General features: G+C 43.5%; 1 protein-coding gene across 5 annotated transcripts in view; it reads left to right on the forward strand.

Moving 5' to 3' along the window:
• LOC137296615 (calcium/calmodulin-dependent protein kinase kinase 1-like) overlaps positions 1-14,552 on the forward strand; it is a 123,596-nt gene that overhangs the window by 105,061 nt on the left and 3,983 nt on the right. For all 5 annotated transcript variants that reach the window (XM_067828435.1, XM_067828443.1, XM_067828427.1 and 2 more), the window contains 7 exons: positions 256-355; positions 3,299-3,324; positions 4,048-4,101; positions 5,547-5,620; positions 11,222-11,309; positions 12,199-12,327; positions 14,164-14,300. In XM_067828435.1, coding sequence (XP_067684536.1) covers positions 256-355; positions 3,299-3,324; positions 4,048-4,101; positions 5,547-5,620; positions 11,222-11,309; positions 12,199-12,327; positions 14,164-14,300 — 608 coding nt within the window. The remainder of the gene's footprint in view (positions 1-255; positions 356-3,298; positions 3,325-4,047; positions 4,102-5,546; positions 5,621-11,221; positions 11,310-12,198; positions 12,328-14,163; positions 14,301-14,552) is intronic.

Raw genomic sequence — 14,552 nt, forward strand, 5'->3', positions numbered from 1 at the left:
GTAGTACTGTATATAACACTACCATTGTGTACAAGTTTGTAGTACTGTATATAACACTACCATTGTGTACAAGTTTGTAGTACTGTATATAACACTACCATTGTGTACAAGTTTGTAGTACTGTATATAACACTACCATTGTGTACAAGTTTGTAGTACTGTATATAACACTACCATTGTGTACAAGTTTGTAGTGCTGTTTGAGTTGAGTGTATGTGATGAAGGTGGTTATAAGAAGCATATGTTTCTTCACAGATTGCGGACTTCGGTGTGAGTAATGAGTTCAGTGGTGGTGATGCTTTTCTCACCAACACAGCAGGAACACCTGCCTTCATGGCACCAGAGACTCTGAAAGGTTGGTTACCCATACTCTTAAGGAGAAATATGGTATGTGCCACCTGAAAATGTTAGCAAAAGATGAACATAATACCACTTATATTTAGTAGACAGAACTACTGATAGCCATCTTATTGGGGATGGAGGATGGCATAACAACTGGTAGCCACCCTGTGTATGGATGTATGACAGGTTGATAGCCAGTGGTAGCCACACTATGTTTGGATGTATGACAGGTTGATAGCCAGTGGTAGCCACACTGTGTTTGGATGTATGACAGGTTGATAGCCAGTGGTAGCCACACTGTGTTTGGATGTATGACAGGTTGATAGCCAGTGGTAGCCACACTGTGTTTGGATGTATGACAGGTTGATAGCCAGTGGTAACCACACTGTGTTTGGATGTATGACAGGTTGATAGCCAGTGGTAGCCACACTGTGTTTGGATGTATGACAGGTTGATAGCCAGTGGTAGCCACACTGTGTTTGGATGTATGACAGGCTGATGGCCAGTGGTAGCCACACTGTGAGTGGATATATGACAGGCTGATGGCCAGTGGTAGCCACCCTGTGTGTGGATGTATGACAGACTGATGGCCAGTGGTAGCCACCCTGTCTGTGGATGTATGACAGACTGATGGCCAGTGGTAGCCACCCTGTATGTGGATATATGACAGGCTGATGGCCAGTGGTAACCACCCTGTGTGTGGATGTATGACAGACTGATGGCCAGTGGTAGCCACCCTGTATGTGGATATATGACAGGCTGATGGCCAGTGGTAGCCACCCTGTATGTGGATATATGACAGGCTGATGGCCAGTGGTAGCCACCCTGTATGTGGATATATGACAGGCTGATGGTCAGTGGTAGCCACCCTGTGTGTGGATGTATGACAGACTGATGGCCAGTGGTAGCCACCCTGTATGTGGATATATGACAGGCTGATGGCCAGTGGTAGCCACCCTGTATGTGGATATATGACAGGCTGATGGCCAGTGGTAGCCACCCTGTATGTGGATATATGACAGGCTGATGGTCAGTGGTAACCACCCTGTGTGTGGATGTATGACAGACTGATGGCCAGTGGTAGCCACCCTGTATGTGGATATATGACAGGCTGATGGCCAGTGGTAGCCACCCTGTATGTGGATATATGACAGGCTGATGGCCAGTGGTAGCCACCCTGTATGTGGATATATGACAGGCTGATGGCCAGTGGTAGCCACCCTGTATGTGGATATATGACAGGCTGATGGTCAGTGGTAGCCACCCTGTATGTGGATATATGACAGACTGATGGCCAGTGGTAGCCACCCTGTGTGTGGATGTATGACAGACTGATGGCCAGTGGTAGCCACCCTGTGAGTGGATATATGACAGGCTGATGGCCAGTGGTAGCCACCCTGTATGTGGATATATGACAGACTGATGGCCAGTGGTAGCCACCCTGTATGTGGATATATGACAGGCTGATGGCCAGTGGTAGCCACCCTGTATGTGGATATATGACAGGCTGATGGCCAGTGGTAGCCACCCTGTATGTGGATGTATGACAGACTGATGGCCAGTGGTAGCCACCCTGTATGTGGATATATGACAGGCTGATGGCCAGTGGTAGCCACCCTGTCTGTGGATGTATGACAGACTGATGGCCAGTGGTAGCCACCCTGTATGTGGATATATGACAGGCTGATGGCCAGTGGTAACCACCCTGTGTGTGGATGTATGACAGACTGATGGCCAGTGGTAGCCACCCTGTATGTGGATATATGACAGGCTGATGGCCAGTGGTAGCCACCCTGTATGTGGATATATGACAGGCTGATGGCCAGTGGTAGCCACCCTGTATGTGGATATATGACAGGCTGATGGTCAGTGGTAGCCACCCTGTGTGTGGATGTATGACAGACTGATGGCCAGTGGTAGCCACCCTGTATGTGGATATATGACAGGCTGATGGCCAGTGGTAGCCACCCTGTATGTGGATATATGACAGGCTGATGGCCAGTGGTAGCCACCCTGTATGTGGATATATGACAGGCTGATGGTCAGTGGTAACCACCCTGTGTGTGGATGTATGACAGACTGATGGCCAGTGGTAGCCACCCTGTATGTGGATATATGACAGGCTGATGGCCAGTGGTAGCCACCCTGTATGTGGATATATGACAGGCTGATGGCCAGTGGTAGCCACCCTGTATGTGGATATATGACAGGCTGATGGCCAGTGGTAGCCACCCTGTATGTGGATATATGACAGGCTGATGGTCAGTGGTAGCCACCCTGTATGTGGATATATGACAGACTGATGGCCAGTGGTAGCCACCCTGTGTGTGGATGTATGACAGACTGATGGCCAGTGGTAGCCACCCTGTGAGTGGATATATGACAGGCTGATGGCCAGTGGTAGCCACCCTGTATGTGGATATATGACAGACTGATGGCCAGTGGTAGCCACCCTGTATGTGGATATATGACAGGCTGATGGCCAGTGGTAGCCACCCTGTATGTGGATATATGACAGGCTGATGGCCAGTGGTAGCCACCCTGTATGTGGATATATGACAGGCTGATGGTCAGTGGTAACCACCCTGTGTGTGGATGTATGACAGACTGATGGCCAGTGGTAGCCACCCTGTATGTGGATATATGACAGGCTGATGGCCAGTGGTAGCCACCCTGTATGTGGATATATGACAGACTGATGGCCAGTGGTAGCCACCCTGTATGTGGATATATGACAGGCTGATGGCCAGTGGTAGCCACCCTGTATGTGGATATATGACAGGCTGATGGCCAGTGGTAGCCACCCTGTATGTGGATATATGACAGGCTGATGGCCAGTGGTAGCCACCCTGTGTGTGGATGTATGACAGACTGATGGCCAGTGGTAGCCAACTTATGGTGTATGTAGGACAGACTTTACCTGACTTTACGCTTATGTCAACATTTATTGTTTCAGAGGAGCGTGAGAAATACAGCGGGAAGGTGAGTCTGAGAGGGAGTTATCAGTCTTAGTGGTGTTGCAGTCAGTAAATTTCAATAGTATTTGGTGATGTTACAGTGCATGACTGTTGATGTTGCAGTACATAATGTTACAACGCACAACTGTTGAAGTTACAGTTCATGACTGTTGAAGTTACAGTACATGACTGTTGAAGATACAGTACATGGCTTGATGTTACAGTACATGACTGTTGATGTTACAGTACATGGCTTGATGTTACAGTACATGGCTTGATGTTACAGTACATGACTGTTAATGCTACAGTACGAGAATTGATGTTACAGTACATTACAGTAAATGTTACAGTACATGGCTTGATGTTACAGTACATGACTGTTAATGTTACAGTACGAGACTTGATGTTACAGTACGTTACAGTAAATGTTACAGTACGAGACTTGATGTTAGAGTACATGACTTGATGTTACAGTACATTACAGTAAATGTTACAGTACATGGCTTGATGTTACAGTACGAGACTTGATGTTACAGTACATTACAGTAAATGTTACAGTACATGACTTGATGTTAGAGTACATGGCTTGATGTTACAGTACATGGCTTGATATTACAGTACATTACAGTAAATGTTACAGTACATGATTTGATGTTACAGTACATGCCTGTTGATGTTGCCATGTATTTCTGTTGGTTTGAGGTACAGATTTGTTTTTGTTACAGTGTTTGCCTGTTGAATGTTTCAGGCTCTCGACATTTGGGCCATGGGAGTGACTTTGTTCTGCTTTGTCTATGGTCGTGTAAGTATTATTGGTTCCTCTACAAGACAATACAGTACGGAATGCAAGAGAAATGAATATATTTTGTTTATGAGTTTCCAGTGCACTTGAGCCATATGTGTTTATAATTAATGAGTGGATGTATGGATGGTGTGGAATACATTTTCGTAGTGTGGCAGAGGGCTGTGTATTCAACTGTGTCGGTACATCTGTCCTTACGTACATCCAGATTCTTGTTAACATGATATCTCATGAACTGTTGTATCTAATGTGTTCAAATTTGGGACCTGTGAAGGTCCTGGGGTAGAATAGGCCATGAAATCGGGTGGTCAGGCTCGCTAACTTGGTTGACACGTCATCAGTTGCCACATGCGCAGATCAATGCTCATGTTGTTGGTCACTGGATTGTCTGGGCCAGATTCAATTATTTACAGACCACTGCTATATGGCTGGAATATTGCTGAAAGTGGCATAAAACTAAACTCACTGACCCACTCGCTCTTCATATTTGGTAACAGCCTGCATTGGGGGATTGTGCAGACACCAGGCAACTGGGGTGACCTTTATATTTCAAGGTCACTGTGCCATTTTGACCACTTTTCTAACTTATGTAAACACAACATCTCATAAAACAATGCACCCAATGTCAATGTCAATTATGTTGTCAGCCTACATTACATAACGGGTATCAGAGTAGGGTAATAGGGGATAGATAGGGTTGAAAATGTGGACCAGCTCTAATACACACTGACACTGACAGTGGATATGTGCATCTGCATCTGTACATTCAAACCCACTATATACCTGAAGTGTCTTCAGAGCAGTCTAAGTAAACTGTCCACTGCTGAGTTGAACAAAACCTTATGGGAGGTCGCGTCAGGTAACCTTTCAGATTGACCAATCAGAACACAGCTTACCAAATTGCGAAAGTGGACATTCGCACATACCTTTTGAACTTTTTACCTCAAAACAGTTTCGTAACCGAACGATTCCGAATGTATACAATTACTTCCGGGTGATGCACATGTTGCAGTTGGCAGTGACTGCTGATGGCCTTGGTTACTATGCTCCTAGCTATGCTGAGATATAGTCAGCTATGGTTACAGCCAACTCAGAGCGACTGCTGATTTAGTTTGATTTAACTGAAGTTCACAACAAGGAATAGCAACATCCTTTTGCCTGGGAGTCAGTTTCAGCACACCAGCTGCTGTGATGAAGTAGTTGGTCAGGAAGTGTAAAAAGTGAACTGTTTTAGCATCTCTTAAAGGGAGTAAGATTGATCATTTGGACTGTTATCTGTGTCAGTTTTTTGACATATCATAGGCCGGATGCAAGCAAAGCAAGGAATGTTATTGCTCTCTGTCATAACGTAGCATAAAGTACTTGCCATGGAAACAAAAGAAAGTATCTGTCTTTGTTCTCTACCACCTGTTGTACATTGTGACAACTTCAACTTTCATTTACAGGTGCCTTTTGAAGATGACTTCATCCTGGGACTTCACAAGAAGATCCTCAAGGATCCTGTGAGGTTCCCTGAAATGTGAGTGTCATAAAGCAAATGTAGCACAGTTTTACCTGATGATGGGGCCACAACAAGCCCTCATATATTTGTATTTTTAAACTTACTTTTAGAAGAATACTTCTAAAATGCAAGCGTTGTGGTGAATGTAACTGCAACTTATCGTCGGCAAATCCGCACTATTCTTGTGTCAACTGTATTGGCTTGTATGTGAGTGAGTGAGTGAGTGAGTTTAGTTTTACGCAGCTTTTAGCAATATTCCAGTGATACCACGGCGGGGGACACCAGAAAATGGGCTACACATATTGTACCCATGTGGGGAATCGAACCCGGGTCTTCGGTGTGACGAGCGAACGCTTTAACCACTAGGCTACCCCACCGCCCCGGCTTGTGTAAGAGGTCATCTAGATGTAGTTTGTGTATGGGATGAGATGACGATGAATTTGATCTATATCGGCCGGTGAATAAGAGGAGGATGTTAGATAGAGAGGTGTGCAGGGCAGAAGATGGTTCTTCAGCACCTAAGAATGCAAAAAAGACTGCCCTAAGTTGGTGGCACGGCATTCTGCATCTAGGTCGGCAGATGAAGACTTTTTACAGGAGCCATCGGATTATTATCTTAGTGAGGATCTCAGGCAGTTATTTTGTCTGTTTACTTTGTGGAGTTTAGGGGATCCTAGCGTTGTTTCATCACTACCACGTATGGTAGTGCTTTCTCAACTATCAGTCGTTTCCCACCCGATGTTGGTTGTTCCAATTCCAGATCACTCGTCGATTCAGCATATGGATTGGCATTCTCTACCGCTTTGAATGTACTTCAAGATCATGACATCCCAGAGAGTTTGAGTGAGTCGGACAAAGGGAATCATTTGAGAGCGTTGTCCCTTCCTCTGCATGGTAGCGATTCGATTCACAGGGAAGCGTTTCAACAACATGATGTGGCGTGTGCTCAAACCTCTTGGAATCGATGCGATGATTCAACAGCGTTCACGGTGGGTGAATCGACAACCTGTTCTGGGGTATCGTTTATTCACTAGCATGGTTCAGCGGTTCCGTGCATCGATGGTGCTCCGGTTATTCTCCAACTGATTCGTTCCAGTGCATCAGCGTGTTTCGATTTGACCGATGGCAAGTAGTACTTTATTTACGGGTGTGCCAAGTGGAATCACCTCTTCGATTCCTCAGAGTGGTTTCGGTTTCGTGCCGATTCACAGGGTAGTGACTCAGCATGCTGGGTTGAGTGGAAGTGCACCTCTTGTTTCTATGTCAGTTCCACATGTGCTTACTACAGCAGTGAGGGCACCTTTAGTTACCTGTTCAATGGGGTATTCAGGTGTTACGGGATCAACGTATAGTGTACTGCGTTCGACTGCTGCGCCTAGCTTACCAGTTTCATGGGTTCCAGGATCAGAAGCAGTTACGTCACAGCCCATGGACTTTGATGATTTTGTATTGCGAGTTGCTGCGGCGCTTCGGCGCTTTGGCCTCAGGATCCGGTGACTCCCGTCTCGTTGCCTGTAACCATATCACAGACTACAATGTCACAGACTACAGCATCTCATGAGTTGGCTAGACTTCGGCAATCAGCTACACCGTCTCCATCGTCAGATGGTTCTTTGAGTTCTGATGGAAGTTTGGATGCGGTTTATATGTCCTCACTGCTTATGTGGATCACTGACAAACTACAATTACAGCGTAGTACGTCTTCGGATGATACATTGTCTACTTTTATCATGAAGTCTGGCGATTTTGGTTAAAGAATCAAAAAAGCTAAGACTAATATTCAACATGAAGGTGTTCAACAAGGAGTATCTACAGACCCCTCCTCACTTTCGAATGGTGTCTGTAGCGTTTCTCAAGACTATTATCAGACCAGGAGATTTTATGGTCAGTCTGGAGTTGCAGCATGCCTACTTTCACATTCTGTTTTGCCTGACATATCGGAAGTTTCTGCGATTCGTGTTCCTGGGCATTCACTACCAATGGCTTGTGCTCCCGTTTGGAATTTCTTTGGCTCTGTGGCTATTCACACGGGTCATGAGGTCGATCACTAAAATTCTGCATTGCAGGGGGATTGTGTTGAAGGCTTACATAGACGATTGCATCCAGACTCGGAATGATGCTGGCATTCTGCTACTTCACATGGAGTTTGCGATGCGGCTTCTTCACCAATTAAGCTGGTTGGTGAATCTAAAGAAGTTGGAACTGATCCCTACACGCAGTCTGCAGTTCATCGGAATGGTACTCGACACCGATTTGACCCAACTTTTTGTGCCAAGGCAGAGGTTCGACAAGATGTTGCGTCTGATTCCCCTTGTCTTGTCTCAGCCCAGGATGCTCCGGCAATGGCAGAAGCTTTTGGGGTTACTGTCGTCTGCTCAAGCTTTCTCACTTTCAGGGGTCAACTTCAGCTTTGACCCTTGCAAATGTTTCTTGCTCCTTATTACACCATCTGTATGTGGATGCGTCGCTACATGGAAGGGGAGCTCACCTTCTTGATCAGCAAGTGGCAGGGTAGTGGTTTCCCACAGATAGCGTGTGCCTTATCAATGTCTTGGAACTCAGGGCAGTAATTTTGGCGATCACTCATTGGCGAGAGCAACTAAGAGGTTGGCGTCTCATGATAAGGTCAGACAATGCAGCAGTCGTTTGGTACATCAATTGGATGGGATCGACGGGGTTGACCCAACTTCTGAGGTGGACTCAATAGTTTTTCAACCTGTGCCAATCACATTCCAGGGGTAAAGAATGTCATCGCGGACTCTCTGTCACATCCAAAGCGTCCGTCCCCAAAGGAATGGAAGCTGTATCCAGAGGTGCTCAGGGCTGCTTGCATTGTACATCCACGAGGTCGCTTTATGAAGACAAGTGGAAGAATTTTGAGTCGTATTGCAGAGGGAAGGGCATTATGTCTCCCACGACTGCATCTCCACAGATGGTTACATAGTATCTTCTACACCTACGGTCTACTACTGCGCAAGAGGCTCTCCATCCTGCTTTCAACGGCTTCCAAAGCAGAAGTATCGCGTACAACCCTGGCTTTCTGGTTGAGATCCACGATCCTGTGAGCGTACGCCTTTGCAAAGTTGCCACCACCTTTGTTCGCAATGCCTCATGAGATACATGTGCTCTCTTCCACCATGGTGCTCCATAGGAACTGTTCACTGCCATTATTTAAGATTGCTTTTGGATGTCAGATACTGTGTTTGCCGCTCATTACCAATGGGATGTTTCAGTCACGGACGTCGAAGGCCTTCATCAATTCAGTCCATTGGTCCTGGCACAGCAGTTGTCATCGACCCGTCCACGCAGATAAGCATCTCCTCCTTCTCAGTCTTGCTATGTGCATAATAAATGATATCAATGTTATCCATATCTTATGTACTTTGTTCAAATGGGCTAGATGGTTCTCACCTAGGAAACTAGGGCATGGTGTACTGTCATACCCATGGCTGGATAGACTGTGCAGGCATTCTTGTGCACTTGCAGAGATGATCGACGCTCCACTTATTGACCTCTACTGTCTGAGCAATCACGTTGAATTCCGATTACCTAACGGTTTTTGAAGCGTTTGCTCCTAGGTCCTTTCTCACCTTGGTAAGTAGGGAGATTGATACCAAACATTAAACTATTTGAGCATCCGGGCTGCTCCTTCTTTCACCGCTGACCAGCATGTGTCTGTGGGGGTTAGTTTCGAAGCAGGGACATGCCAGATCACTTGGGTCTCCTGATAAATCGTGTGGTGGCAGCATTAATTCCTTGCCAAACTGCGTCCTTTTGCTTAGCAAAAGTTGCGGCTTAAACCACATTTACTCGGGAGCGCCCACTCCCTATAGTTTTTGTGCCGTGTAAGCCAAGGGGTTTCCGAACCAACCCATCACAAGTACAGAGTAGCATATCGGGAGTTGGTGCTACTCTTGGCCCCCTTGTAGAATGCATCCTCGTCTGTGCAGTGTGTCAGAGGGTAATGTGCAGCCCTCCAGCCAACTGTGGGATAATGCATAACTTGAGATAGGATAAGTTTTGGAAATTTTAACTATAAATTATATATTTATATACTTATCCTATCTCACACGATGGAGGCCCACCCTTCCTTCCCCAGGGGCAGAGGTTGGGTGGTCAGAGGCCAAGAAAATTTGATTCAACTTAGCTGACAGCACATTTCCACAATGGGTCGAAGAGAGGAAGAGAGATACATAACATGAGATAGGATAAGTATATAAATATACAATTTATAGATAAAGTTTCCAATTTAATAGAATAAAAAGAAGATGAAACCCAGAAAATTCTATATGTTCATCATATGTATTGCTGTTGATGGCATCCTCAGATAAGTAAGGCTGTTACAATTCACCCACATACTCAGTGAATCAAACCGTAGCTTTCCATGAGCTCCAGTTTGTTATTTATGGTCACCGAAACCAATAGTAAGAAATGTTAACAGTGTTTTTTAGTGAGTGGAATGTGTTTTATTTGACCCTTGTTTCATTTTCCAAAGTGAGATAAGCAAGAATGGCCTTGGAATGGTGCTAGTCATGTTAGTTTGCCAAGGCTGCACATGGTACTGTGGACTACTCGTATAACTGGTACATACCAAATTTGAGTGGCACGAGATAAATTGTTATTGTTGGGACATCTTAACAATGTGAACATGGGCATTCCATAGTGTGCATCAACCAATTAACTATAATATTGTATTTGTGAATGATTGTATTCGTGTTCACACCCAATGTTTTTTATGCATATCATATCCACCACTTAGTGTATTCATTGCAGTCCTAGTAATCAATGTTCATCTGAAGGAGCAGCCTCAAGGATTCTCACAAACATTTATTGATTTGTGTATAATAGTTTTCTTTGGAGGGATGTCTGGTGCATTCACGTTGATTGGCTTATTGTAATTATGAAAGTCAAAGTCGGTCTCATAACAGTTTTCCACCAGTCAGAAACCTGCTTTAATAATTGAATGTAAACTAGTAAAATGCAGATATTTCAGTTGTTTTTAAGAAAATGCAAAGTAACTATTTTTCAAGCGCAAAGTGATATATACCATTGTTTGAAACACATTGTCATGCATATTTTTTGCTTAGTGTGTGTGGACATGCCAGTGGTCATTTTGATGAATTAAGGAAAGAAAGAAAAACTGAGAAAGGTAGAAATATTCACCGAAACTCACTCGTTGTCTTCACATGGTATGGAATCTATTTGAAGGGTGAAAGTGTACATATGGGCTCCTGAGGGCAGTGATGACACTCATGGCTACACATGCTTTTGGGTGTAGTTGCTGTAATATGTCACACATGAGATAGATGTCATGAAACTCGAGTGTCGCTAACATTAATCTTTTAGTGTGATTTTGCATGGATAACCTGCATATCATTGTTTGAGTTTTACAGCATGTTTAAGAGTCTGGCCCAGTAAGTTTTGAAAATGCCCTTGTATACTGATGCTGAAGGGGTGTTTGGTTTCTGGGCAGGACACTGCATCAGAGTTGATTGTATGAAGACAGTGTGAGTGTCTTAACAAAAAATTTTAACTGTTTCCAAGTAAATATTGATTGAGGTCAGTATTGATTGAACTGTTTACTTATAATATACTGACTGTTATGGTGTTTGTCACCAGGCCAGCTGTATCGAATGATCTGAAGGATCTACTTCTGCGAATGTTGGAGAAGATCCCAGATAATCGCACTACACTTGATGAACTGAAGGTACTGTACCTGGCAATATATTCTCAAGTATATCACACTAGTTTTCTGTGAGTCTGTTAACTATAGCTATGATGTATTTGTGCTCAGTGTAGTAATTATTTTGGAATTTAAATCAAAATCCAATATCATGCTTCAAAACAAATGACTTTGCATAGATACATCCTACCCACAGATCATTTGGCCTTGAAACATTTTATGGAAAGCACATGTATTGGAAGCAGTGCTGGTAATGTTTGAAACATGCTGGGCAAACTTTGGAGATTTCTCGACTCATTTCCATGATTTGTTGGTCGCATCCGGATACTCACACATCTAAATGTAACTGGAAGGAGCACTTGTCTTGGTGGGTTTTGTTTTTAGTTTCTACTGTTTCATTATTATTATTAACCATCTTTGACAACCGTTGTTGAATGCAATTAAGTATGAGGTGTTGTCGGGGCTATAGATTTTTATTTTTAAGGAAAATATCGTCACTGCAGAAGAGTGTCTTAAGTCATGCCCCCTGGTGGCTTCTGATGTTCAGATGTAAACAGCCTCAAGGAGCATGACTTATGACACTTCTGCTTTGACAATCTTTTCAAAACAAAATAATCTATAGCCCCAACAACACCTCATACCTAAACACATTCAACAGGGGCGGTCAAAGATGGATAAACTGGAAAAACTAAAGCAAAACTCACTGAGACGCGACCAACAAATCACAGAATTGAGCTGAGAAATCTCTGAGTGTGTTTAAGGTATTATGGACATTGCTTCTGATAGGAGCGTTGTGAGTATGTTATTACTGCTAAACAACCGACATTGCTGCATTGAATTCAGATATAAATATGCTGGTTTAAGAATGTTATGTAGGAGTCCAGTTTGTGAAATACTGTTGTTGTGTGTCCAGGAGCATCCCTGGGTCAGCCGTGATGGCCAGCAGCCGCTGCCCACAGAGGAGGAGAATTGTAGTCTGGTGGAGATCACAGATGAAGACATCAAGAATGTCATTAAACATGTCCCCAAACTAGAAACACTGGTACGTTTTGTCAGGTTTCAGCAATTAGTTTACCTTTGTTACAGTGTTACATCCACGCCACTGACACTGACAGCTACAAATATTATCACATATGCATGTTCATGGTTCAAACACATCATAACGATTGAAGTCGAATCATTAATTTCCAGCCTTTGATATTTTAGCTTGTAACTTTTGTGGACCAGCCATACAGTGCCTCTCAATGGCTACCTCAATCTGCCTTTAATGATGTCTGTGTTGCACTCATTACATGCAGTGTAATTCACCCCTTTAATGCAATAAATTTTCACCCAATCCTTACGAGTGGAAATTCAATTTCTCCATAGAAAATACTGTATATTTGTTCAACTGATGTGCTTTGAGAAAATACTTTGTGTAAGTTAAGATCGGTAAGATTTTTGTCAGGCTATGATTAGTTTGTTAACAAGGAGGAATTAATGGCAGACTTCTGTACATCTGAGTGAGTGAGTGAGTTTGGTTTTACGCCGCTTTTAGCAATATTCCAGCGATACCACGGTGGGGGACACCAGAAAATGGGCCTCACACATTGTACCCATGTGGGGAATCGAACCTGGGTCTTAGGCGTGACAAGCGAACGCTTTAATCCTTAGGCTGCCCCACCGCCCCTGTACATCTGAGCATGAACCAGGGTAGTTCATCAAAGTCAGTGAAATCAGATACACACAAGGATGTAATTAAAAGTATATTTTTAAAAGATGATTATTGCCTGTAGTAAAGAGGCATTTTCTCCAAAATGCGTTAGCTATGACCCCCTGAGACAAGCTGCAGATACTGTGGGTCTCCTACAATGTAGTGTTGCAACTGGCACTTTAGTTCACAGTAAAGTGTAAACACTCAATCCCTCAAGGACTTGACACTACTGTTTGGGAAACTTGGTGACAAGGACAGATAACTCTTGTTGTTGGCAGTACCAAATAATGTGATGCTATGTCTGAAAACTTTCATTCGAAAAAGGACATCTTATTTCAAGAGATGAATGAAAAAACCTTGATACGACTTCTAATTGAAGTTTGGAAGACTTCTGAAGTGCATGTTTAATAATATAAAGACAAAACCCATTTGAGATTCTATTTCTTATTCACTTACAAACAACAATTATGTTTCATCTGTGCTTAATGCTTTCTTTTGTATGAATAATGCTGCCAAGGTTGTCTCCCTTTTAGTTTATGAAGTCACTGCTCTGGTGTTTTTAACTTCAGTGCTCTCACTATGCTTTTCTTGTCAACAAATATTTTATGGTTTTGTGTACCATTAGGCCTTGCATCTTTTTAATCAGTTGAAACAGTCAACATGCCAATGTGTAGTACTGTTAGATGAATGTCACTGTAACAGTAAGAACCAGGTGTTGGAGCCTGAGCCATATAATAGCAGTCTGGCTGAAGGAACCAACAAGAATGCAATAGGCCAACCAGAACAAAGAGTTGACCTTTGTCCATTGTGTGACCATTTGTCTAGCCAGCGCAGACGTGGACATTTCCATCATAGACTATGTAATCACTTGCCCAGTGAAATATCTGACCATTTCTAACACCATCCTGTATGTATGTGGCATGGTCAACAACACTGTTTCACTGTGTACTGTCATATTGTTGTCACATTTAACCTTTTTGTTTTGATGAATATCTAAATAATGTGTGTTTATCTACACAGTGAGGGTTTCTGTTTATTTATTCCATTATCTTTTTCCACTGCATAATATTCCAGAATAGTTTAGAGGGAATGGAGCCTGTGTGTCTGTGTAAAAGCCTTTTGCTGGTATCTCTTTCATGTTTTTAGACAATGTAAGCCTCATGCAACCCAAACGTTTGTCTTCAGATCATGGTAAAGAGCATCCTCAAGCAGAAGTCATTCCGTAACCCTTTCTTACGTGAGAAAGAGAATCGTCTGAAGAAAGATCTCCACAAAACTGGACGCTCAAACTCTGCACCTGAAACCTTCTCACATATCAAAAGGTAAGAGAGGATGCAGCTTGGTTTTTCTATCATTGTGAGGCAACATACTATACCATGATGTGTTAACCTTCAATATGCTTGTGTGTGATGACAGTCTGATCTCCAGTATGCTTGTGTGTGATGTTGAGTCTGATCTTCAATGTGCTTGCCTGTGATGTTGACAGTCTGATCTCCATTGTGCTTATGTGTGATCACAGTCTGATCTCCAGTGTGCTTGTCTGTGATGTTGATAGATTATGCTATCTGTTGCAG

The sequence above is a fragment of the Haliotis asinina genome, chromosome 1, assembly GCF_037392515.1.
Source record: "Haliotis asinina isolate JCU_RB_2024 chromosome 1, JCU_Hal_asi_v2, whole genome shotgun sequence".
Classification (NCBI taxonomy): domain Eukaryota; kingdom Metazoa; phylum Mollusca; class Gastropoda; order Lepetellida; family Haliotidae; genus Haliotis; species Haliotis asinina.